This window comes from Symphodus melops (assembly GCF_947650265.1).
Source record: "Symphodus melops genome assembly, chromosome: 23".
Lineage (NCBI taxonomy): Eukaryota > Metazoa > Chordata > Actinopteri > Labriformes > Labridae > Symphodus > Symphodus melops.
The window spans coordinates 1,898,366-1,925,579 of NC_136713.1; the positions used below are offsets into that span (position 1 = coordinate 1,898,366).

Genomic DNA, 27,214 nt, shown 5'->3' on the forward strand with positions numbered 1-27,214 from the left:
ACACTCAGAGCAGCTGAAGGGTTTCTTTCCAGTGTGAACCAACATGTGTTGGGTCAGCTTTCTCTTAAATCTAAACCTTTTACCACACTCAGAGCAGCTGAAGGGTTTCTCTCCACTGTGAACCAACATGTGTTGTGTCAGATTTCCTCTTTGGGTAAAACTTTTACCACACTCAGAGCAGCTAAAGGGTTTCTTTCCAGTGTGAACCAACTTGTGTCGACTGAGATTTCCTCTCTGGGTAAAAGTTTTACCACACTCAGAACACATATATGGTCTCCTTTCAGTCTTTATTTTCTTATTTTTTAAATTTAGGTCTGTCAGATTTTCTCTTGTCTCATGCCAATCATAACTCTCAACAATCTGAGGTTCATCAGAGTCTTCAGTCTTGACCTCAGTCTCTGGTTCATCAGTGTCTTGAGTCTTGACCTCATTCTTAGGAGTGAAAGAGAACTTGGTGGTATCAGCCTCCTCCAGTCCTTGAAACTTACAGATCCACACTTCCTCATGTTCTTCTTTAAAGTGTTGGGGCTTAGCATCCTCCTGGTCCAGAATGTGGCTCCACTCCTGCTCAGGTGGAAACTCTTCCTTACTCACCAACAGTTGCTGGACATCTGTAGGACACAGGAAACAAACATTAACCACACTTAGACTGATGTTTGAATATTAATAAGGCTTGATTTTGTTTTTAATGACTTAAAATCAAAAGTTAATATGAATTGATCACATTTTAATCATGTTTGGAATTCACTGATTTTACATTTAAAGAAAGGAGGATTACAAAGTGGTGTCTTACAGACTGAGATGAGCAGTAAAGGACACTAAATAGTGTTGAGGTCCAGTAAGTCCAGGCTAAAGAGAGTTTAAGTCCAGTAAAGTCAATGATGTTGTTTGCAGGAGCTAGCTGTGGCTAAAAACTGTGACTAAAAACTGTGACTCTGTGTTTGTCTATGGATGTTAGCTAAAGGCTCTGCTCCCTGAAACACGTTTCCAGCAGTGGGAAGAAAACCTACCTGCTCTGTGCAGCTTGATTTCAGGTGTTAACATCACTTGCAGCAGTTTTCTTTGTCGGTGGAGCTCCTCTTCGTATCCACTTGTTGTTGTTTGTTCCGATATATCTGTGATAACCGCAGCGAGCAGCCGCCATCTGAAGAGCTCTTTAAGATCCTGAAACCCGGACATCTGACCCCACATCCAAGACTCCCAGAAGGAAAAGTCAAAGCTTGATCCAAAGACAACTGGACTGGTTGTAGATCTTGAAGACGTTTCACCTCTCCTCCAGAAGGCTTCTTCACTTCTAAACTATCTGGAGGACGGAGCTAGAAATATAAGCCTCTGTGGATCATTAGCATACCAATGATCAAGGATGACTCCCATCAGAGTCGTTAGCTGAGTCGTTGACCTACTTACGCCTCGAGTCATCACCTCCCCCAGTCATCTGTGGGTCGTTGGGGTCACATGTTCCAAGGTGGGACTGGGCTGCAGTTGTTTTGGGAGAGAATTCAAAACAACATTGTAGATTGGTGAGAGATGGTGATTCTACAATTCACTTAGCAACAACAACATTTTTTTATTTTTTATTTTAAATACTTGATTACACATTCCAACATGTGTTTGATGTGGCCCTTCAAGAAGTGTCTTTCAGGAAGTGTCTTCCTCTACAGATTGGACAAAGGATTCAGGAGCTTGATGCACCAATGAGAGAAGGGGAACCAAACATCAGGAGACACATAATTTGGAAAGCTGCCCAATCAGAGGAAGGAAACTGCACATTCTCAAATGTATAATTTGGTTAGATAATCTCTGTCTAATGTATAAAAGGGTTCAGGGAAAGATAGTCGGGGCTCAGACTTCATGAACTGACCAGGTATCTGTCTGTGGTCAGGGACACGTAGTGTTGAACCCAGAGACTCTGTAACTTGTATTCTTGATTCATCAGGTTCATAAACTCTGTTAACCTGAGACCTGAAACGTCTTCCTGTCATCCCTATCTTCTCAACAACGAGCACGTGGAAAATCAAGGTAACTAAATGAAGAAGTCAGATTTCTTTAATGACATGTTGAGGAGAACAAACAGGTGATTTTTTTTTACATTGGATCAGATGTTTTCATTGGTTGAGGGAGTGTAGACCTGTCTATAAAATGATTGAGGGGGTTAGTAATTCAAGCTTAAAAACATACACTTGTTTTAGCTTCATAAAATCAGTTTGTCTAATGAACATGCTTTTGTTTGTTCACAACTTATTTTAAGAAGTGGATCCAACTTAATACTAAGAGCAAGTTGTTCACTTAATAATGTGTCAGTTTTCAATAACTATTTCTACGTTGTCCAAAAAATGGAGAAATACTAAGTTAGCCCTACTTGTCTGTCTAGTTAGTTTCAACTGAACGACTTTTCCAAAGTAACGTGGTGCCTGAATTTGATGGGACTTGTTTGACACACTGCTGCCACGAGGTGTCACCAGCAAGAGATGGGAGGAGAAACTACAGTTTAACAGCATCTTTAGGGTCAGTAACAACACTAAATGTCCTTTGTTATTCACAATATTAACTACGGTACTGCATCAGCACACATCACAATAAACTGTTCGAAATTTAAGTGAAAACAAATCTAGTCTGAGATAAAATAGCAGCTTGGAAATAGTCCACGTACTTCATACGTTAGCCAAATAGATATTTTCTGTTGGGTTGTTCCTTCAAAGGCAGCAGGCCTTATGTGACCTGATGTTACAGTTGAACTCTATAGACGGACGGAGCTAGAAATATAAGCCTCTGTGGATCATTAGCATACCAATGATCAAGGATGACTCCCATCAGAGTCGTTAGCTGAGTCGTTGACCTACTTACGCCTCGAGTCATCACCTCCCCCAGTCATCTGTGGGTCGTTGAAAAAAAAGAATGAAAGGATCTGCTCTGTGTATCTTAGCATTAGCGGAGTCCAACGTTTGGCTTCAACATGTCAATCTCAATGTGGGAGCAAAGTGACCTCCAATGGGAGGACCTTGGGTCCTGTCTTGTTTTTGCTGTATTTGATCCCTCTAGGAGAGATCATACGAAGGTTCGATGATGTTTCTTTCCACCTATTTGCTGACGATATCCAGCTGTACTGCTTTTAAGCCGTCCGAGATCCAAAAGCTGAGCTCCCTACGTCTTTGTCTGATGGAAATCAAACAATGGCTCAGCGAAAATTCTCTGCAGCTCAATGCTGAGAAAACAGAAACATTGATTCTCGCCCCTGATGACTCAATTCCAGGGATTAAGCAGTTCTCCAAACTTAGAAACATGGTTTCGCAGAATGATTTGGAGCTCATTATCCACGCCTTTGTGTCTTCACGTTTAGACTATTGCAATAGTTTGTTTTCTTGTCTTAACAAGAAAGAGCTCTTTAGACTGCAATTAATTCAAAATTCTGCAGCAAGAATTCTGACCCGCACAAATAGGAGGTCCCACATATCCCCTGTTCTGAAAGACCTTCACTGGCTGCCAGTGTCTTTTAGGTTCAGGTTTAAAATCCTGGTTCTGGCGTTCAGAGCCCTACATGGTCAGGCTCCCTCTTACCTTAGTGAGCTGATCCAGCCTTACGCTCCTATGCGAGCGCTGAGGTCTATGGATCAGAACCTGATGAAGGTCCCTCGAGCTCATTATCACACTAGAGGTGACCGGTCTTTCCAGGTCGTTGCTCCGAGCCTCTGGAATGAACTTCCATCATCCTTGCGCTCAATTGATTCAGTTGTCACTTTCAAGAGTCAACTGAAAACGTTTTTATTTGTCCAGGCTTTTAATTAGTCTCTTTTAGGACTGCTATGATCTTTGTACTGTCTGTATATTGCTTGTGATGTTTTTAAACCCTGTTTGTGAAGCACTTTGTGGCCCCTGCCTGCGAAAAGTGCTATATAAATAAATTTTACTTACTTACTTACTTACTTACTTAAAGCCACCTCCACATGGCTGTTTCGGACTGCCAGGCAAACAGCAAACCACCAGATGTTGTAGCGATGCCCGTCCTAAATAGCCTCAGCCTTTTTCTAATTAGCAGAAGAAGAACTAGGAGACGAGGAAAAACGAGGAGATGCATATGGAAAATGATGAAAGAACAAAGAAAGCTTTGGTGACAGATGCAGAGCTGGATAAATAGTGAAGCTTCAGAACATCGACTTTAGGGAGGAGATGGTTCTCTCCAATATTTTAAAATTGGACTGTACCCATTATAAACACAAGGGGCCAGTTATAGATTATTGGTGTTGTTTTTCAACCCTAGGCACCTCGACACTACAGGCTCATGGGCTACCACCCTGTGTCAGCGTTGGAGGCATTTCATTCTTATATTCCCACTATTTTGGACAGACAACTTCGCACTGGAGCTCTGGTAACATTGCAGAGTGAAAGACACAACAAAAATAAGAAAACATGTTTTCATTCTTCATATATCTTCGTTCAGTTATTCAATCTCATTTTCATTATTCCTCTTTTTTTTCCACTTTGTTTTCAACGTTTTAGAACGAGTTGGTGCCCAATGACAATCAAACGCAATCTCCCACAGCAGAGCGTCGACAGGGGAATGACCAGGAAGAGGAGGACGTGGCCACACGGGAGGATCACAGTCTCACCTTCAGGATCCCTGAAGCTCTATTCAGACCTTTTCAAGCACATCCACTCAGAATCTTTGTAAATACATGTCCCCTTTAAGTCTGGAAAATAATTATTTATGTTTCTACGGTGGGGGGGTGCTTCTTTTTTAAGGTGGTATCCAAGCAGTATGTTTTTGACTCATTTTCTGTCTTTGCCTAAGAATCCAGCTCCAGGCCTGCAGAATTACAAAACAACCCCAAAATACCTTGAGAGTGACCTTCATTTCCATCTCTGCCCTGTGCCCAGGTAACTAAAATACAACAACCCATACTGTTGAGTTCTGTCCCAAAACAACAGCCAGAACATAGATCAATAAGCAGGACAGTATAAAAGGATCACTAAGCGTGACCAGATAAAAAGAAAAAAAGGGCTTTGTTTGTGCAGGTATACAACACCTGAGAGCAACATCTGTGACGTTAGGACACAAACCTCACGCGCTCCGAAGACGCTTCTGGATCACCAGGTAATTTATTATAATATAAAAAAAATATTACCAGCATTAATCAATCAATCTTTATTCTTATCGCTATGAAAATAAAGATTGATTGATCAGCCGCCACGTGCTTACTTTACTGCAACAGTGACTCGGAACGACGGTGTTTGAAGACGACGTTTTGTCTCAGTGGACCCAACCTGTTTTACAAAAGCAGGTAAAAAGCTCGTTGTTATGTTTAAAGAAAAGCAGGTAAACCTTTTAGCTTAATCCGTCATAGTGTGAAAGGCGGAGCAAGAAAAAAACTTCCCTTTAACAGGCAGAAATCTTCAGCAGATCTGGACTGATGATAGAACAGCCATCTGCTAAACTGGCTTGAAAACGGGATTGGGGGAGATGGAATAAGAAAGAAGGATGGGGGGGGACAGATTGGTTGTTTGGTCATCCTTACCGACAGTCCTGAGGAACCTAAGAGAGCTCAGGAGCTCCCAGAAAAACAAGAACATGGTAATAACATACATGGCCTTTCCCCTCGTGTTACATGTTGGCATAGTAAATGCTAAATGGACTTGAGCTTGTATAGCGCTTTTCTAGTCTTCTAGAAAAGTGCTACTCAAAGCACTTTTACACCACAGATCACACCTACCCATTCACACTGATGGCTGGTTATGTGGCCCATCCAGTAACTAACTCCATTCACACACATTCATACGCTGCGTCAGGGGTGCTTGAGCAATTTAAGTATCTTGCCCAAGGACACATTTTGCACGGACGTGTTGCTTGCTGGGGATCGAACCCTCGACTTTCTGATTGAGGGACGACGACTCTACCAACTGAGCCACAGCTGCCCCAAGTGATTTACCTCAGAGGTCCCCAAAACACGTCTGCAAAGTTTCCAGCTCCTGCTCCACCCCTCTAGATCAGCCCTGCTCAGAACAGGCTGTAGTTTAAATGTAAACACACTGCGTCTGACCACGCCCCTCTCTTTAAAGGGATGTGGCTTTGGTGTTCTATCGATCCATGTTGTTTTGTTTATGGCTTTGGTGTTCTATCGATCCACGTTGTATTGTTTATGGCTTTGGTGTTCTATCGATCCACGTTGTATTGTTTACGGTGAGAAGCCAGACAAGGAGGGCAGAACAAACTGTTCTGTGGGAGTGTCACCCACCTGGGGGAGGGGCTACTGCCCTTTGTGATGTCATGAAGGGAAAATCTCCAAACAGCCCGTTTGAGCACACATTTAAGTGGAGCAGGTTAAAGACGGAGAGGATGGATTTTTCTCATAATTCTCATAATCTTTCATCCTAAACATGAACCATGTTTTTATAATACCATTTTAATTTTGTTTAATGGATTGTCCCACCTTGAAGCATTTTAATGCTGGAAACGGTAAAACCAGCTACCGATGCAGATATGACTTCTCCTTTTTTTTTTTTTTTTTTTTTTTTTTTAACCAACAACAGGTAGCAAGTCCAGCGCACAGGAAAATTAAGACTTTTCCTCAAGTCTCCTTGAACTGTTTGTCCAATCAGCCTGGTCTCACTTGTGACTGGACCCTGCGCAGGTAAACAAGAACTCAATGATGATCAGTGATCTCTTTAACACACAGAACATAACAAACATTTATAAATACATATCTGTTTGCACGGTGTATTTTATCTGACATGATCGCTAACTGTGCTGCTCTGCTTTTCACCCTGTTGTCTCCTTTCCATTTTCCACTTTCCTGAGTGATGGAGATTGGTCACCATATTATTGGCGGTGTCTTTTTTCAACGTTTGAATGTGTGTCGGTGAGAAGAATCTCTCTGATTGGCTGTTCAAAAGGTTTTATTGAGCAGTTTGGATACTGCCGCTCGAGTATCCGGCTTCTCATTATTTGCTCTCTACTTTTCTTTTCCCACTAAAAAAACAAGGGCTGACAACACCAGTGATGTTTTTTTTTCATCAGACATTAATTTTGATAAGAAGTACTATTAGATGCACGACAATGGTCTTCTTGTATTCTGACGACAGAGAGCCTGCTGGCATGGAGGGTTATTTCCTCACCGAATGCGCAGAAGAGAAGACAGTCGTCCTGGTGTGTCAGCATACACATCCTGGTGCATTATTACTTGTTGAAATTTCTTAATTAATTCAATTCAATAAAAAAAAAAAACGTTATTTGTCCACCGGGGGCAATTCAGGGCACACAGAGCAGCAAATAACGACAGTGTAACTATACTAAAACTTTTAACCAATCAACAAGAATAAAGTGTAAAAGAAGAATAAGTGTCAGGATGTTAGTGTGTTAGTACAGGTTAAAATAAGTGTCAGGATGTTAGTGTGTGTTAGTACAGGTTAAAATAAGTGTCAGGATGTTAGTGTGTGTTAGTACAGGTTAGAATAAGTGTCAGGATGTTAGTGTGTTAGTACAGGTTAGAATAAGTGTCAGGATGTTAGTGTGTTAGTACAGGTTAGAATAAGTGTCAGTGTGTTAGTGTGTGTTAGTACAGGTTAGAATAAGTGTCAGGATGTTAGTGTGTGTTAGTACAGGTTAGAATAAGTGTCAGGATGTTAGTGTGTTAGTACAGGTTAGAATAAGTGTCAGGATGTTAGTGTGTTAGTACAGGTTAGAATAAGTGTCAGGATGTTAGTGTGTGTTAGTACAGGTTAGAATAAGTGTCAGGAGGTTAGTGTGTTAGTACAGGTTAGAATAAGTGTCAGGATGTTAGTGTGTTAGTACAGGTTAGAATAAGTGTCAGGATGTTAGTGTGTGTTAGTACAGGTTAGAATAAGTGTCAGGATGTTAGTGTGTTAGTACAGGTTAGAATAAGTGTCAGGATGTTAGTGTGTGTTAGTACAGGTTAGAATAAGTGTCAGGATGTTAGTGTGTGTTAGTACAGGTTAGAATAAGTGTCAGGATGTTAGTGTGTTAGTACAGGTTAGAATCCAGTCACAGAGTGAGATACGAAGAGCAGAAGAGAGGAAAGTGTCTGGATGTTAGCACGAGTTAAAAACACAAAAGTCACAGTCAGACACAGAGAACAGCGTCGACGTGAGATGTAGAAAGACGTGCATGTGTCAGATGAAAGCAGACATGTGAACAGTTGTATGTGATGTAAACATGCAGTAGACTGTCTGTATAAACAGAACTGTAGTGCAGAAAAAGATATAAGTGGACAGTGATCGGACTAAGATGTGATCAGACATGATACATATATGTAATGAACAGACGTAACAGAACTATAGTGCAGTAATAGAGTATAAATATAATATATAACTATAAGCTATATGCAGATACTAAATAATAAAGTGATAGTGGTGCATTAGTCTTTAGTTTTCCTCCAAAAAAGAAAACTCTGTGGCTACTAGAAGAATCTTTAACTAAAGGATTGTCTGCCTTCAATCTGATTCAAAGCAGCAGCAGCCCTTGGGCTCATCAGGAGAAACATCTCTGTGTTTTCTACACAGGTCTTTGGGCTACAGTGCAGATATACTCTGCACAGATTCACCTGCTCCTTTAAGTGGACCTCCTGTTGAGCTTTCTCAGCTAACGGACCAAACGTGAGCACATTCAACTTTTTTTTTTGGGGATGAATTTCGAGTTGTATCTGATTTGATGCTCATATTCTGTGTGTTTGTTTGTAGGTATAAAGGCTCCAGTGTTCGACTATCACCAGAGATAATCAGAGCAGAGTTCTTGACATGGAAAGCTCCAGTCAGCGCAAACCTCACTCGAGGCATGACACTCAGGTAGGGATGTTGGCTTAATTGATGGATAACACACACACACACACACACACACACACACACACACACACACACATTGCTCTATCAATCAATCAATCAATCTTTATTTATCAATTCATAACAGATTTTATCTCGAGACACTTTACAAAAGCAGGACCTTCCTATTTGTCTGTTAACAAAAGAGCAGCTAAGGTCTTGTCTGAGTTGAGCAGTAAGAAGTTTCTGGTCATCCAGGTCCTGATGTCCTTGAGGCAGGCTTCTAGTTTACGAAGCTGGTTGGTGTCTTCTGGCTTCATTGATATGTAGAGCTGAGTATCGTCTGCATAGCAATGAAAGTTTATGGAGTGTTTTCTCATAATACTACCTAGAGGAAGCATGTATAATGTAAATAGAATCGGTCCAAGCACTGATCCTTGAGGCACTCCATGGCTAACTTTGGTGTACATAGAGGACTCATCATGAACAAACTGAGATCTGTCTGATAAATAGGATCTAAACGTTGGTTTAGATAGGATAAAGCAGTCCTATCCTAAACCATCCAAACAATTGCAATCTCTGTAGCAATTGTTCTAGTCTCTTTAACATAACCAGATACAGTATTTATTAGCTCCCGTTTTACACACAAGCATTACTTGCACATGCCAGATAACTTAGTGTACTTGCGTATTTAATTTCAACAGTCACCTTCTTTTAGAGCTAAAGTAACAAATGACTTTGGCACATTGTTTTGTTGCCTGTTTCAAAAGTAAACCCCCATCCTAGAAAACAAAAGCATTTGTTATTGAACTTTATGTATAAACACATTCTACTCATTGAACGTTGATTGGGTGTGTGTTATTTGTCGGAACAGTAATATTAACTCCTCCATTTTTCCAATCATGTGAAATTGCTCTTTTACAGGCACTTGGGGGAACTTCAGATGGAGGCGTCGGAGTTAAACACGATTGGAAGAAGAGTGATGACCAGGCTGATGCAACTCGAAGCCAATGACAACCAACTTGCAGTCACTGAAACGCAAAGCAACGTTTTACACATCCAATGATTAAAAGATGTGTTCTTGTATTTATGTGACTGATATATTTGATGAAGGTGAACACCAGAAATGATAAATGTTATTATGACGACTTGAGTATGGTATTGTGGTTTAACGTTTGTCTGATAAACATGATAATTTAGTTCGGGACAAAAAGTGGAGTGAACGGAGGAAAAACTTTAGATTAAAGGAGACGATAAACTGAACTGTGGGAAGTAAAAAGGACACCATGTGACACGACCCTCTGCAGGTTTGACCAGCTGTTGAATGTGTCTTACTTTGTTGTAGAATCAACGAATCCGCCTTAGAGGGACCGAAGAATTCTGCGGTCCAGAACTGCTTTGACAATTCAGGTCGGAGTCGGTTCTACTGTGCAATTGGGTCGCGTCCTGAGTGTCCAACGGCCTCCCGGAGAGCTCTGAGATTTATCCAAAAGTATTTCTGTTGATGAACGATCGTTAACTTCCTGCTAACTGAATGGCCAATTCAGTTAGTTCAGATAACGAGATCGTTTAAGAGTCAATGGTGGGAAAAGGAATAATTCCAAAAATGATGAAAAACGATTTAATTAAAAATGCGCGTGCACGAGCCTTAACGGGAGTTTCTCAAGGCTTAAAAAGTCTTTGACAATAATCTCATACAAGTTTTCATAGCTGCCTATAGAGGGCACTCTGGGATTCAAATCATTTGCAGGTTGTATAGAGGGCTACAAGAGGAAAACAGAGAACATACCACCTACATCAAACACAAACGGGAAAAGGAAACTAACTTCCACATCTGTGAAGAAGCTTTTGGGAAAATACTGTGAGTTTGAGTGGAAGATCACAAGCTCCATCTCATGGAGAACATTGGGTTGGAAGAGTCTGATTAGATACTTTATTAAAGCTGTTCAGAAATCTCATGACACAGACTCTATCTCACTTCTCTTCAGTGCTATCTCCTGGCTCCTGGGCCCAACCCCACATAGTTCTAGACCGGCCGTGTTAAGGATGGTCCCAAAGCTCTTATACTGAAAGAAGGAGAGAGGAGGGAGATCTGAGGAGAGAGCTGACTTTACCCAAGTCTTTTTACTGACAGACAATATCTCTGTGCATCTCTGCTGGGAGAGACTAAGACACAAGTGGAGGACACTTGGATGCAATGAAGGGAACTGAGATGTACCCATAGACTCTTCTAGCTGCTGGAGGAATTGTGGCTCACAGGAAGCAAATCACTACCACCTGTTCTGTACTAACAAACACAGCTTCTGCTTTGAGATCCACAGAGAACCAACAGATGTCTTTAAAGTCAGATGTTACCCAGGAATGGGACCAAGTCTTCCTTGCTAACCTGCATTCATCCACTAAACCAAATACTCATTTGGAAGCCTGAGCATTGCTGGCAGAAAGGCCATAACAAAGAAATGTTCCTCCACCAGTGGAAGACTGCTACCATGTAGTTTATGGAATCTATTCAATGACACAGATCACTTGTTCTCTGAAGCTTCACAAAAACTCATTTGAGGATCTCTGGATAAAATGAAAATCCTATATCTCCCCTAAACTCCCATCTTTTCTTTCAACTGCTTTTCCTTTAGTTATGAACCCCTGTATACTTTGTTTTTGTCTTTGTTTTTCTTTTCAGTGGGAGATCACCTCATCTCTTACATTTGATTTATTTTGTTGTGTGTTAAAGCACAAAAACATAAAAGGAGGAATCACTCTATTGTTTAAGCACAAATGACTGTACTGTACAAATATCTCTGAATATGTGTGATTACAAATACAATTTAAAAAAAGAAATATGATTGAAATGAAGAAGTGTGAGCTGATTCCTCTGTCAGTCCCTGATGGATGAAGCTCTCCTCAGCTTGCAGAGCTTCTCCACACACAAGATGGTGGAGGTTCCTCCTCTGTGGATCATCAGCTGCTCCTCTCTGCTCCACCAGAGTCCTGATCACTCACATTATCACAGAGATCACCACCATCTAATGAGAGAAGAAGAGAGATGACAGAAATCATTTTCATCAGCTGTGAGTCATCAGATTCCCCCACAGCGCTGTAACTAAGCTCCGCCCCCACTCCACCTTTGGACTTTAACACTGAACGGTTTCATGTTGGTGTCTGAGTGTGAGTTTACACTGAGTTATGAGAGCTTCATGTCCACACACACTCAGACACACACAGCGTCGTTCTGTCCTACCAGCTCTGACAGCCGACTGTTCTCCTCTCCACTTTAAAGAGTCAGAGCAACACATTCAGTTCAGAGAAGAAACAGGACTTATTATAGTCAGGTCAAAGGTCAACTAACCATGGGAGGAAAATAGAAGAAGGCGCAGTTTGGACATGAATCCTCTCTGATGTTTCTTTGTTTCTGTCAGTTGTCCTTCCTGCATTTGTTCCTGCAGCTGTGTAACTTTAGTCTTTGAGCCTGTTTGTCTTCAACTTCTTCATATTATTCACATCGTTTGTTCACAGTCTGTTAGATATGGTGATAGGTTATATGAAGATAGCTCCGCCCCTTTTATGAAACTCTGGGTTAACTTCTCAGGTTGATAAGCAGCTTCATGTGACTGTTCAGCACCATCTCTTCTGTCAGGTGTAACCCAGTCTTAAAAACGGGATTAAAATATAAATATTGGTGTAACTAATATTTGAGTATGTTGAACTCTCTTTGTAGTAGAGAACCAAGAATAGGATTTCTCCAACAACAAACAACAAGAATGTAAATATATGTATGAGCTGATATGTGGAGGGTTTACTAAAGAACACTGAGAGACTGACCTCAGAGTCTTCAGTCCATAGTTTGGATTCTTCTGAAGATCACGCAGCAGCTTCACGTCTGAATCCTGCAGCTTGTTCCCTCCCAGGTTCAGCTCTCTGAGATGGGAGGGGTTGGACTTCAGAGCTGAGGCCAGAGAAGAACAGCTGATCTCTGACAAACTGCAGTCCCTCAATCTGAATAAAGAATAAAAGAAGAATAAAAATAATGTGTAATCCAGTCACATGTGTTCAGGTTGTGATGAGTATCTCAACATCACTTTGTCCTGATGAATCAAGTTTTCTCTAAATGATTCGAGGATCATTTCTGATTGTGTATTCACTAAATCTAAATCCTCCAAATGTCAGCTCAACATTCATCCAGCTGTTCATGTGCACAGATGAAGAACAGGCTGCTGATCTCAGTCAGCTCTGTGATGTTATTACATTTATCAAATTACACATTATTCAATCACAAGTCTTCATGATTTCACTTCTTAACAGAACCAGAGGAAACCAGAGGCTTCATGTGCACCTTGTTCAACTTTACTTCACAGAGTCACAAAAACATTTTCACATCAAATCTCTAAAATATTCAGAAACTTCAAGAATAAGAAATCTTCTAAATCATTAAATATCCAGAGATTTAAATTCAGACAAATACTGAAAATATATAAATCCTGAAATGTGCAACAATGGAGGATGTGGATTGAAATGATTCAAATGAATGACATAGTCAGTGATCTGACCTCAGAGTCTCCAGTCTGCAGTTTGGACTCTGCAGATAATCACACAGCAGCTTCACTCCTGAATCCTGCAGGTTCTGGTTCAAGTTCAGGTCCAGCTCTCTGAGATGGGAGGGGTTGGACTTCAGAGCTGAGGCCAGAGAAGAACAGCTGATCTCTGACAAACTGCAGCCCCTCAATCTGAATAAAGAATAAAAGAAGTAAATGTAGATGACAGTGAGCTTTATACATGAATGTGTGATGTTGTCCACATGAACACACTGATGTGATCATCATCTGTTCATTCACACATTGAAGGACTTCATAGTGATTCATTCATGTTTTTGTACTTCCTGATCATTCTTAGATTGAAACGTACAATATGTTGAATTTTATTAGAATCTTTACATTTAAATATCTGAATTCATTTCAAATGGACTAAACCCATGTTAAAATAACAGTCAACAATGAAGTCTTGAAGCATTGTGATGCTAAAGTGTTTGTTCAGCATGCTGGTAACTGTAAGAGTGGACTGAATCTATTTGACATTAATATGAGGCTGTGATAGAGCTGTCACCTTTCTCTCCTCCTTTCTTCTCTGAGGGAGAAACTCTTCATCCTTACATTTGGACTTTAGGAGCTCTCTTAAGGACTGACATGCTTTGTGAATAACCTTGATCTTTACCAGGATCTAGTCTTTAATCTAAGCAGAAATGTAGCTGCAGCGTGTTCCAGCTCCAGCTGTCTGCCACTGTGGCTGAAACTTCTCTTCTCCCTTCTGTTGTCCTCGTGCCCTGCTGTCACTCTCCACTCTTCTCAGGACTTTTTTCATTTCAATCTTGATTTGAACCCGTCTGTTGTCGGGATCTGATGCTTTTAAAGCCTTGAACCAAAAGTCTTTTTCATGACAGAAAGCCTGGGCTAAAACCTGTGTGCCAGTGCACAATTCAAGTGTAGCGAGCCCTCACAGGAGTGACAGCAGTGAAGCTGTCGGGTACGTTGACAACACGTCCAACTTATTAAAGCAGTCAAAAAGATAGCACGCCAACGTGAACATCACTGCAAGCAGGAACAAAGAGAGTGTGGAGCAAAGCCAAGTCTCCTTTGCATTTAAACAGCCTCTTGATAATAATTCTGAACGGGCCAAAGACATAACAAACACCACTGCTGTTTTTATTACAGTGGATTACATGCAGAATGGGACTTTGTGTTTTTACAGCTTCTTATATTGACAGAGGGAAATATGAATAGTTGTGAGATGAAACTGTCCCAGCTTTATTTTGTGCTCTAAAAAGTGCTGACTTCATAAACAGAAAGGTGTCAGTGTTTGTCTCTGTCATTGAAAACACATCTTTTTATATATACTATAGGCTATATGGATGATTTTATTTCATTCATTTCTTTTATTGATTGGAGACTCTTTTGGTTATAAGTAAATTTTATTTGATGTTATTTTTGAATGTTTCATTTAAAATGTCATGAAAAAGAAACCTGAGCAGGTGAAGTCTGAACTGTCCATGCTGAACTTAAGACAATGTGTAAAAGGGAAGTTGTAAATGTTCCTGATAAAGAAAAAGAAAGTGTTGCATCAGGTCCCTTACTGGACCCAAAATGTACCCAACCCAATCTTCAGAACTGAGAACCGTACCCAACCCAAATGTTTGTGTAGCGTTACAGCCCGAGTAGAGACACAGCTGATAGTAAAATCATTTCATCAAGTTCTCAACAACTCAAAATGTGAACCATGTTTGAACATCATCCCCCCCTTTTTAAAAGCAGGAATAAGACGGGGGTCCTTCATGTTGTAGCTCACCTCTTTTTATGTCTGATTATTTGATGTTTCTGTAAAAGTCTGACAGAGTTGACTCAAATCTGGGACACAACTTTAACAGGTCCAAATGTTCCTAAAAACAACATTTTAAATTGTCGATGACTATAATAGTATTTTACACCTTTAGTATCAGAAGGTTTTATAGTTTGAAGAGTTTGACTCTTTTTTAAATAGTTTAAAGTTTTAAATTGTTTTCTGCCATCGGGCAGGTTTAGACATGAAACAAAGAAATCAGAACCAACATTTGGGATTTCAAATTAGTTTCATCATAAAAATCTTTTAAAAGGATTTTCATTAAAAAGGGAACAAGTTCATTTGTAAGTGGTATTTTTAAGTTTGTTTGTCTGGGACATGATGTTTCCCAATTCTCAAGAATGGGTGAAATTCAAACACAGTCAACACAGTTTCTATTATATTCATATCTATATTACAGTCAGTGATCTGACCTCAGAGTCTCCAGTCTGCTGTTTGGACTCTGCAGATAATCACACAGCAGCTTCACTCCTGAATCCTGCAGCTTGTTCTCACTCAGATGCAGCTCTCTGAGATGGGAGGGGTTGGACTTCAGAGATGAGGCCACGACGTCACAGTGAGTCTTTGAGAGGTCACAGTTAGAAAGTCTGTAGTGACACATAAAATAGAAAATTAATAGTCATGAAAGAAGCGTTGAAATTCACGTCTCACATCTGATGATTGAAGTTTGACAGGTCCTGTTTGGTCTGATGTGATCATCTGTTCATTCACACATTGAAGGACTTCATAGTGATTCATTCATGTTTTTGTACTTCCTGATCATTCTTAGATTGAAACGTACAATATGTTGAATTTTATTAGACTCTTTACATTTAAATATCTGAATTCATTTCAAATCCATGTTATATATATTTTTATTGTTGAGTACTTACATTACATCAAATATTTCCAACCGTGATCAAAGTCAGAGAAATATCAGAGATGTAACTGGACGTGTCTTGTCTTGGTGGCAGATTAGAGCTGGGAGATATATCCAGTTTTTAAGATATATGGATATATATTCAAACATGATATAAGACAATATCTTTAATATGGATATAGTTCATGTTGCATTAAAATATAGTTCTACACGTCTTCTGTAGAGCTGACAGTTCAGCTATTTCTCATCTCACTGTGTCTCAATCTTCACCCTGCTCCCCTCTCTCTCTCTCAAAAAACTCAATGGATAACAAAGCACTGTGTTTATTGAGGACAGCCAGAATAGTAGATATTTAGCTGACTCTTACTCCCAGCATGCTCTGCAACAGCTAACACATGTTGGTGTGAAGTTTAGGGTGAATAAAAGCAGTCGTCTCCCATTGTTCTCTCTCTTCAAATGCTTCCAGCATCCAGAGACACAAGTCTACTCCTGCTTCACAGCACGCTGCTCTTTGTTTCAATGTTTTGGCGTGCAGGCAACCCGAGGCCTCAAGGAATGACAGTGTTCTGAATCCCCAGCTCGCATCATCCATTGAACGCATCTCGACGGAGATTCTCGGAGAGCGTCTTATTCACAGACCGAATTAAAAACGGTATTTAGAGAGTGTAAAGATCACGTCTGGTTCCATCCTGCAATGAACAGGACAACCACGGAGATCGCCTCGCTCCACAGAGAACACACCGATCCTGCTCATCCTCTGGGAACCGCCGCCGCCATCACAACTCATCTGCACGGAAACAGACTGGAGATCTGATTTCATGGTGGGACCTTTCCCCTCCTCAACCGCAGACAAACGCTTTACAAGTGAGGCTGAATCAGGTCTGAGCAGTGAGCTTTAGAGAGTGTGTTTAATAACTGAGTCATTCATGTGAAGTTGTGAAGATAATATTTGCTTCTTATCTGACCACTGCGTCTCTGGTTTGACTAGTTTAAAAGGTCTTTGTCCGCTGCGTCCCGTGTGTGTTTCTCTGTGAACTCTAGCGTTATATCCGGGTAATATCTTCATGTTCAGGAAGACCAGTGTAAACACTGTCTAACAGAAATTCAGCCTCTGGCTTCTAGTGTTCAACTTCATTATTCACAAGTTGTGCAGGAGTTTCAGAGTATGATCCAGCATCTTCAACACACACACACACACACACACACACACACACACAGACACACACACACACACACACACACACACACACACACACTGTAGTAAGTAAGCGCGCATGAGCTGAATATTATTAAGTGTGAAGCGGTCTGTCCTTGATTTTCAAAAGCACATCAATTTAGTCAGAATTGAGCACACGTCTTAACTGATTAAGATATATCTGAATGGCATCAAAAGTAGATTGTAGCTTTTGTCTGGCACCTGTTAATGATGAAGAACAGTACAAAATAGTGTCATCTGCATAAAAGTGAAATTTGGAGTCCAAACATTTAAATAAATATTAAATAAAGGGGGGGGGGACCATTTTGAGTCAACAAAGGTTTGTAGGATATACCATCAGCCTTAACACTTTGTGTTCTGCTGCACAAGTAGTTGCTAGACCACATGACAGCTTTTGTTTGTTTGTCTGGGACATGATGTTTCCCAATTCTCAAGAATGGGTGAAATTCAAACACAGTCAACACAGCTTCTATTATATTCATATCTATATTACAGTCAGTGATCTTACATCAGAGTCTCCAGTCTGCAGTTTGGACTCTGCAGATAATCACACAGCAGCTTCACTCCTGAATCCTGCAGCTCGTTGTCACTCAGGTTCAGCTCTCTGAGATGGGAGGGGTTGGACTTCAGAGCTGAGGCCAGAGAAGAACAGCTGATCTCTGACAAACTGCAGACACTCAATCTGAATAAAGAATAAAAGAAGTAAATGTAGATGACAGTGAGCTTTATACATGAATGTGTGATGTTGTCCACATGAACACACTGATGTGATCATCATCTGTTCATTCACACAGTGAAGGACTTCATAGTGATTCATTCATGTTTTTGTACTTCCTGATCATTCTTAGATTGAAACGTACAATATGTTGAATTTTATTAGAATCTTTACATTTAAATATCTGAATTCATTTCAAATGGACTAAACCCATGTTAAAATAACAGTCAACAATGAAGTCTTGAAGCACTGTGATGCTAAAGTGTTTGTTCAGCATGCTGGTAACTGTAAGAGTGGACTGAATCTATTTGATATTAATATGAGGCTGTGATAGAGCTGTCACCTTTCTCTCCTCCTTTCTTCTCTGAGGGAGAAACTCTTCATCCTTACATTTGGACTTTAGGAGCTCTCTTAAGGACTGACATGCTTTGTGAATAACCTTGATCTTTACCAGGATCTAGTCTTTAATCTAAGCAGAAATGTAGCTGCAGCGTGTTCCAGCTCCAGCTGTCTGCCACTGTGGCTGAAACTTCTCTTCTCCCTTCTGTTGTCCTCGTGCCCTGCTGTCACTCTCCACTCTTCTCAGGACTTTTTTCATTTCAATCTTGATTTAAACCCATCTGTTGTCGGGATCTGATGCTTTTAAAGCCTTTAACCAAAAGTCTTTTTCATGACAGAAAGCCTGGGCTAAAATCTGTGTGCCAGTGCACAATTCAAGTGTAGCGAGCGCTCACAGGAGTGACAGCAGGGAAGCTGTCGGGTACGTTGACAACACGTCCAACTTATTAAAGCAGTCAAACAGATAGCACGCCAACGTGAACATCACTGCAAGCAGGAACAAAGAGAGTGTGGAGCAAAGCCAAGTCTCCTTTGCATTTAAACAGCCTCTTGATAATAATTCTGAACGGGCCAAAGACATAACAAACACCACTGCTGTTTTTATTACAGTGGATTACATGCAGAATGGGACTTTGTGTTTTTACAGCTTCTTATATTGACAGAGGGAAATATGAATAGTTGTGAGATGAAACTGTCCCAGCTTTATTTTGTGCTCTAAAAAGTGCTGACTTCATAAACAGAAAGGTGTCAGTGTTTGTCTCTGTCATTTAAAACACATCTTTTTATATATACTATAGGCTATATGGATGATTTTATTTCAGTCATTTCTTTTATAGATTGGAGACTCTTTTGGTTATAAGTATATTTGATTTGATGTTATTTTTGAATGTTTCATTTAAAATGTCATGAAAAAGAAACCTGAGCAGGTGAAGTCTGAACTGTCCATGCTGAACTTAAGACAATGTGTAAAAGGGAAGTTGTAAATGTTCCTGATGAAGAAAAAGAAAGTGTTGCATCAGGTCCCTTACTGGACCCAAAATGGACCCAACCCAATCTTCAGAACTGAGAACCGTACCCAACCCAAATGTTTGTGTAGCGTTACAGCCCGAGTAGAGACACAGCTGATAGTAAAATCATTTCATCAAGTTCTCAACAAATCAAAATGTGAACCATGTTTGAACAGCATCCCCCCCTTTTTAAAAGCAGGAATAAGACGGGGGTCCTTCATGTTGTAGCTCACCTCTTTTTATGTCTGATTATTTGATGTTTCTGTAAAAGTCTGACAGAGTTGACTCAAATCTGGGACACAACTTTAACAGGTCCAAATGTTCCTAAAAACAACATTTTAAAGTGTCGATGACTATAATAGTATTTTACACCTTTAGTATCAGAAGGTTTTATAGTTTGAAGAGTTTGACTCTTTTTTAAATAGTTTAAAGTTTTTAAATTGTTTTCTGCCATCGGGCAGGTTTAGACATGAAAGAAAGAAATCAGAACCAACATTTGGGATTTCAAATTAGTTTCATCATAAAAATCTTTTAAAGGGATTTTCATTAAAAAAGGAATAAGTTCATTTGTAAGTGGTATTTTTAAGTTTGTTTGTCTGGGACATGATGTTTCCCAATTCTCAAGAATGGGTGAAATTCAAACACAGTCAACACAGTTTCTATTATATTCATATCTATATTACAGTCAGTGATCTGACCTCAGAGTCTCCAGTCTGCTGTTTGGACTCTGCAGTCCCTCACACAGCAGCTTCACTCCTGAATCCTGCAGCTTGTTGGAGCTCAGGTCCAGCTCTCTGAGATGGGAGGGGTTGGACTTCAGAGCTGAGGCCAGAGAAGAACAGCTGATCTCTGACAAACTGCAGCGCCTCAATCTGAATAAAGAATAAAAGAAGTAAATGTAGATGACAGTGAGCTTTATACATGAATGTGTGATGTTGTCCACATGAACACACTGATGTGATCATCATCTGTTCATTCACACAGTGAAGGACTTCATAGTGATTCATTCATGTTTTTGTACTTCCTGATCATTCTTAGATTGAAACGTACAATATGTTGAATTTTATTAGAATCTTTACATTTAAATTAGAGCTGCAGCTATCGAATATTTTAGTAATCGAGAATTCTGTCGAATATCCGAATCGATTAATCGAATAAATCATGCTTTTGCTTAATTAAGGTTTAACTCGTCTCGGGTCGTCCCTATAAACCTGCTTCTTTGCAGTTACCATGGTAACGCCTGCTTGTTACAACCAACCATGTTTTAATGGCTGAAATAACAAATAGTGTTTTGTGTAGCCTACACATCTGTTACATTTAATTGAGAAAGCATTATGTTCTGTTGAATCAATCACAGATTCAATCATTTTGTCAGATCAGGAAATTGAGAAAATGTGCTTGTGTGCATTCAGCGCGCTCACAGACTACAGAGACTACAGAGTAGTGATGTGTCGGCTCTAAGACTCGGCTCTTTGAAGTGAACGACAGGAGCTGGCTCGTCATTGGAAGCCAGATGGGAGCCGATTAGTTTTTGTCTTGTCTTTTTTCTGTTAAAGCCGGACATCATTGGTGAAGATGTGCGGTTGCGTCTGTGTCCTCATTGAGCAGGGGGAGGGGAGGGGTTATACACACAGCAGACGAACAGGAGAGAGAGACAGAGGTTGACACATCTGTTATGTCCTCCTCGTATTTTTCTTTAAGTTTCGTTTCATTAAAACTGAAAGTAAACACAGTCGCGAGTCTCCCGACGTGACTGCAGGTTTTTTTTTAGAGCGGCATTTAAATGAATCGGAGCAACGATGTAACGCAGTTTTAAGAGGCAGCGTCAATCAAGTTATTTGTTGCAGCAAGAAAGGCCGGGGATGATCAGGCAAAGAGGAGAGGAGAAATGTTTATTTTGAACTTGATTTTTTAGAGAGAGGATTTGATGCAGTGTTCCTTCATTTTGAGACATTGTCACCATTTAGTGTCTATGTGTTTAGGTGAGTGTATAAATAAAAGTGTGTTTATATCAAAAACATTTGATATAATGCATATTTTTACAAAGAATCTGAAGAGCCACTTGGGAGCCGAAAGAGCCGGCTCTTTTTGGTGAGCCGAGCCAAAAGAGCTGGTTCTCTAAAAAGAGGCTGAATTCCCATCACTACTACAGAGAGAAGTCTCTGTAGACAGTGACAGACAGTCTGTCATAGACGTATGTGTATGACAGAGACTGTGAGAGGACGTTGCTATCGTTATGTTAGCTGCAGACACGGAGAGAGTGAACGGAGAAAAGCCGACGGTTTGACCGGATCACGTGTTCCCGACTCGGTCGTATGGATCACGGATCAACTGTGTGCTGACTAAAAGTTAAAAGGGGCGCGCCGCGCTCGTGTGTGTGTGTGTGTGTGTGTTAGCGCTGAAATGTCTGTGTGTCAGAGAGAGGAGCAGGTAGCTGCAGCTACATTAAACATGTTTTATACTCATAGCAAAGTTTTGATGACGCAAAAAAACAAACTTAGCAAAGCCTCGAGGCAGCGAAAATTCCTCGATGAATTTTTGTAATCAAGTTATTGGAGGAATCGTTTCAGCTCTAATTTAAATATCTGAATTCATTTCAAATGGACTAAACCCATGTTATATATCTTTTTATTGTCGAGTATTTACATTACATCAAATATTTCCAACAGTGATCAGAGTCAGAGAAATATTAGAGATGTAACTGGGCGTGTCTTGTCTTGGCAGCAGATTAGGGCTGGGAGATATATCCAGTTTTTAAGATATATGGATATATATTCAAACATGATATAAGACAATATCTTTAATATGGATATAGTTCATGTTGCATTAAAATATAGTTCTCCACGTCTTCTGTAGAGCTGACAGTTCAGCTATTTCTAATCTCTCTGTGTCTCTCTCTCTCTGTGTCTCTCTCTCTCTCTCTCTCTCTCGTCTTATTCACAGACCGAATTAAAAACGGTATTTAGAGAGTGTAAAGATCACGTCTGGTTCCATCCTGCAATGAACAGGACAACCACGGAGATCGCCTCGCTCGACAGAGAACACACCGATGCTGCTCATCCTCTGGGAACCGCCGCCGCCATCACAACTCATCTGCACACAAACAGACTGGAGACCAGTGTAAACACTGTCTAACAGATATTCAGCCTCTGGCTTCTAGTGTTCAACTTCATTATTCACAAGTTGTGCACGAGTTTCAGACTGTGATCCAGCCTCTTCAGACCACACACACACACACACACACACACACACACACACACACACACACACACACACACACACACACACACACACACACACACACACACACACACACACACACACACGTCCATTCTCTACCAGTAACATCCAGTCATAACCATGCAGCTGAGTCAATTTTATAATCTGATACTGATCAACATTTACTCTGCTGGGAATAATCTGTATCAGCTGCACACTAACCTGAGAGAGTCCAGTCTACAGAGAGGACTCTTCAGTCCAGCAGACAGCAGCTTCACTCCTGAATCCTGCAGGTTGTTGTTGCTCAGGTTCAGCTCTCTCAGACTAGAGGACTGGGAGCTGAGGACTGAGGACAGAGCTTTACAGCTTCTCTCTGAGAGGTTACAGCCACTCAGCCTGAAGAGGATTCAGAAGAACACAAATGAAAACAATTACAAACCATAGTTGTTATTTCTGAATAAAGAGAACTACATTTAACCTGGATAGTTATGTGAGCACGTACAGAGCTTTGTTTGAAGCTTTGATCACAGGCAGCAGCCTCAGAAGAGCCTCCTCTGAAGCAGAGTATTTCTTCAGGTCAAACACATCCAGATCTTTTTCTGAGGACAGTAAGATGAAGACCAGAGCTGACCACTGAGCAGGAGACAGTTTATCTGTGGAGAGACGTCCTGATCTCAGGGACTGTTGGATCTCCTCCACTAGAGAACGATCATTCAGTTCATTCAGACAGTGGAACAGATTGATGCTTTTCTCTGCAGACAGATCCTCACTGATCTTCTTCTTGATGTACTCGGCTGTTTCCTGATTGGTCTGTGAGCCACTTCCTGTGTGTGTCAGCAGACCTCGTAGGTGACTCTGATTGGTCTCTAGAGAAAGACCGAGGAGGAAGCGGAGGAACAAGTCCAGGTGTCCATGTGGACTCTGTAAGGCCTGGTCCACAGCGCCCTGGTATAAAAGTGTTGGGTCAGGTTTTTCGCTGAATACTTTAGACCACCAGGATGTTGTTTGTTTCTCTGACATCAGATTGACTCCAGAGTTGATGAAGGTCAGATGGACATGAAGAGCAGCCAGAAACTCCTGAACACTCAGATGGATGAAGCAGAACACCGTGTCCTGGTACAGTCCTCTCTCCTCTTTAAAGATCTGTGTGAACACTCCTGAGTACACTGAGGCTGCTCTGATATCGATGCCACACTCTGTCAGGTCTGACTCATAGAAGATCAGGTTTCCTTTCTGCAGCTGCTCAAAAGCCAGTTTTCCCAGAGACTTAATCATCTTCCTGCTCTCTGGACTCCAGTGTGGATCTGTCTCAGCTCCTCCATCATACTTGAGGTTCTTCAGTTTGGACTGAACCACCAGGAAGTGGATGTACATCTCAGTCAGGGTCTTGGGCAGCTCTCCTCCCTCTCTGGTCTTCAGCACATCCTCCAGAACTGTAGCAGTGATCCAGCAGAAGACTGGGATGTGGCACATGATGTGGAGGCTTCTGGATGTCTTGATGTGGGAGATGATCCTGCTGGCCTGCTCCTCATCTCTGAATCTCTTCCTGAAGTACTCGTCCTTCTGTGGGTCAGTGAACCCTCTGACCTCTGTCACCATGTCAACACACTCAGGAGGGATCTGATTGGCTGCTGCAGGTCGTGTGGTTATCCAGAGGCGAGCAGAGGGAAGCAGTTTCCCCCTGATGAGGTTTGTCAGCAGCACATCCACTGAGGTGGACTCTGAGACATCGGTCAGGGTCTGGTTGTTTTTAAAGTCCAGAGGAAGTCGACACTCATCCAGACCGTCAAAGATGAACACCACCTGGAAGTCTTCAAACCTGCAGATTCCTGCTTCTTTGGTTTCAGGAAAGAAGTGATGAACAAGTTCCACCAAGCTGAACTTTTTCTCTTTCAGCACATTCAGTTCTCTGAAAGTGAATGGAAATGTGAAGTGTATGTCCTGGTTGGCTTTGTCTTCAGCCCAGTCCAGAGTGAACTTCTGTGTTAACACTGTTTTCCCGATGCCAGCCACTCCCTTTGTCATCACTCTTCTGATTGGTTGATCTCTTCCAGGTGGGGCTTTAAAGATGTCTTCTTGTCTGATGGTTGTTTCTGCTCTGTCTGATTTCCTGGATGCTGTTTCAATCTGTCTGACCTCGTGTTCCTCGTTGACCTCTCCAGTCCCTCCCTCTGTGATGAAGAGCTCTGTGTAGATCTGGTTCAGAAGGGTTGGGTTTCCTGCTTTAGCGATCCCCTCAAACACACACTGGAACTTCTCCTTCAGGTTAGATTTCAGTTTACGCCGGCACACTGCAGCGACTGTTCCTGAATAAAGACAGAACTGAGATCAATGAGCAGATCCTGATATAGATCACATGACTATCTGAGTTTAAACTTTAAACCTCTTTGTCCTTTTTCTAAAATATGAAATCTGTTCAGATGTTCTTACTGCTCTGCAGACAGTCAGCCAGCTCCTCCTGCTTCATTCTCCTCAGGAAGTGAAGAGTGATCTTCAAAAATGCCTCTTTACAGCTTCTCCTCTGCTCTTCATCCTCACTCTGACTCTCTAAGCATTCTGGGTAATCTGGACTCAGAACCCTCTGGACTCTCTTCAGCTCGTTCTTCACAAAGGTGACGATGTTCTCCTCCAGCAGCTGGAACAGAAGGAGACACTGGATATTTCCGATAAAGTGGGAGAACTCAACATGTGGTTCATGTGTCAGTCTGAAAGTCAGCTGCTCTAAACACAACAATAACTTAGCATTACATTCTTGTCATGGTAGTTTATGAAATAACACACCATAAAGATGGAGTCCAGGTCTGTTAGATCCTGCTGGTCTGATGGATCTCTGTGAACCTGGGAGCTCTCCTGTTGAACTCTGTGACAGGACATATTACACAAGAAAACAATGGGTCACATATGATGAAGCTCTGAGCCAAGATATGAGTCTTTGAACCACAGAGTCAGAACCTTCACTGGATTTTTAAATCTCACCTTCCATCAGCACCACGTCCATCTTTAAAGTGAATAAAACGACCCATAGACCAGTCACTCTTCATGGACACACAGCTGGGTCCAGGAGAGTCTGGTCTCTGGTCCTGCATCCTGATACAAACAAACAGCTGCTACATGAACAAAGATCATCTTTAATCAGATTGTTCCAGTTCAAACTAGCAGATGGATCATCAGTAATCAGGAGGCAGAGCTGAAGTTCTCCACAGTTCTGTTTCTATTAGAACAGTATCTCACTCAGAATACAGCCAACAGCTGCTGCGGCTACATGGACACAAATAATCTGAATAAAAACGCAGCATGTAAACATGCCAATCAGAACAGACTGATCCGATCAGGCTCATTCTGATGGAGAGGGGGGTTCATGCTGTTGTTGGGATCAGGATCCATGTACACACTGGATCTGATGGTGTCTGCCTGACTGGGGTCAAACGGTCCTGACTGTTGTTGGGATCAGGATCCATGTCCACACTGGATCTGATGGTGTCTGCCTGACTGGGGTCAAACGGTCCTGACTGTTATTGGGATCAGGATCCATGTACACACTGGATCTGATGGTGTCTGCCTGACTGGGGTCAAACGGTCCTGACTGTTGTTGGGATCAGGATCCATGTACACACTGGATCTGATGGTGTCTGCCTGACTGGGGTCAAACGGTCCTGACTGTACATGTCTGCCCCAGTAAAGTGACGTGTTTCCATCAGAGTCTGCTTACAGTCTGTGATCAGAGCTTCATCAATGATCTCTGAGTCATTATAAAGTTTAGTCTCCACTCTTGATCCATGAGGACGACTCTCTCTCACCGGTCTCATCTGGATCATATTTGTGTTTTATGTATTAAAGTGTCGTATTAAAGCCTTTCATACGATTTCATACAACCTTGTTTTATACAAATATTATATGACGGTAAAAAAGAGTCCACTTTGGAGCGATAGTTGGCGTCTTTCCCAGCGAGCTACAGGAACATCTCTGATATCAACAGATTCATTGTAAACTGTTCATTCATATATCAACGTTGTCGTGCTAGCATTAAAACTGATTCTGCTACGTCTGCCTAAAAACATGTTTACCATCAGCTGAGACAAAGGATAACGCAGAGTTAATAAAAGTCAGAGAAGAACTAATACAGCCTGATTTTAAAGAAGCAGCAACTCATGTTTAAATTTTTTAAAATTTTTAATTTTTACCTTCCATCAGCACCACGTCCATCTTTAAAGTGAATAAAACGACCCATAGACCGGTCACTCTTCATGGACACACAGCTGGGTCCAGGACAGTCTGCTCTCTGGTCCTGCATCCTGATACAAACACACTACATTATTAGTTACTGTGAGCAGCAGCTGAGACACTGATGATGATGATGATGGAGTGATGAAGGTGGAGGGATGCTGTGACATGGAGAAGAGTCATGGACAGTTAGAGATGGTGATCTCACCTCAGAGCTTCCTGTTCCTCACACAGAGAGGTTTTAGAGGGAGGGACTCCCTCCTCTGTGTCCTCACACTGATCCATAGCAGAGCGCCCCCTGCTGGAAGAGCTGACCTCTGTCACTATGGCAACACTGACCCAGTTCAGCTGCTGGAGTCACATCCAGTCAAAGACCTTCACCTGTGGAGGACGCACCTTCATCATCATCATCATCATCATCATCATCATCATCATCATCATCATCACTGTCAGTCTACAAACAGCACATCTAACTGCTTCACCTTCAT

The 27,214-nt window shown here is 41.3% G+C and overlaps 2 protein-coding genes across 2 annotated transcripts in view; one reads left to right on the plus strand and one right to left on the minus strand.

The window, feature by feature from the left end:
- LOC306818930 (uncharacterized protein) overlaps positions 1-27,214 on the minus strand; it is a 358,920-nt gene extending 331,706 nt beyond the window's left edge. Inside the window, exons 1-10 of the mRNA XM_079336665.1 lie at positions 26,935-27,214; positions 26,687-26,797; positions 25,482-25,592; positions 25,287-25,365; positions 24,936-25,140; positions 23,008-24,811; positions 22,728-22,901; positions 19,985-20,158; positions 17,734-17,907; positions 12,586-12,759 (exon numbers count right to left, since the gene is read on the minus strand). Coding sequence (XP_079192791.1) covers positions 12,586-12,759; positions 17,734-17,907; positions 19,985-20,158; positions 22,728-22,901; positions 23,008-24,811; positions 24,936-25,140; positions 25,287-25,365; positions 25,482-25,592; positions 26,687-26,797; positions 26,935-27,011 — 3,083 coding nt within the window. The 5' untranslated portion in view covers positions 27,012-27,214. The remainder of the gene's footprint in view (positions 1-12,585; positions 12,760-17,733; positions 17,908-19,984; positions 20,159-22,727; positions 22,902-23,007; positions 24,812-24,935; positions 25,141-25,286; positions 25,366-25,481; positions 25,593-26,686; positions 26,798-26,934) is intronic.
- LOC306818960 (cilia- and flagella-associated protein 221-like) lies at positions 3,954-9,919 on the plus strand. Its single transcript, XM_079336715.1, has 8 exons — positions 3,954-4,363; positions 4,495-4,662; positions 4,787-4,872; positions 5,011-5,089; positions 6,523-6,623; positions 8,512-8,604; positions 8,689-8,793; positions 9,691-9,919. The coding sequence occupies exons 1-8, from the start codon at positions 4,277-4,279 to the stop codon at positions 9,830-9,832; spliced, it is 861 nt and encodes a 286-aa protein (XP_079192841.1). The 5' UTR covers positions 3,954-4,276; the 3' UTR covers positions 9,833-9,919.

Bases quoted from the DNA above. Each gene is read 5' to 3' on its own strand.
- LOC306818960 (XM_079336715.1), top strand. From the start codon at position 4,277: ATGGGCTACCACCCTGTGTCAGCGTTGGAGGCATTTCATTCTTATATT. The intron at 4,663-4,786 runs GTAAATACATGT...TCTTTGCCTAAG, and splicing joins CACATCCACTCAGAATCTTT to AATCCAGCTCCAGGCCTGCA. The intron at 5,090-6,522 runs GTAATTTATTAT...AACCAACAACAG, and splicing joins AGACGCTTCTGGATCACCAG to GTAGCAAGTCCAGCGCACAG.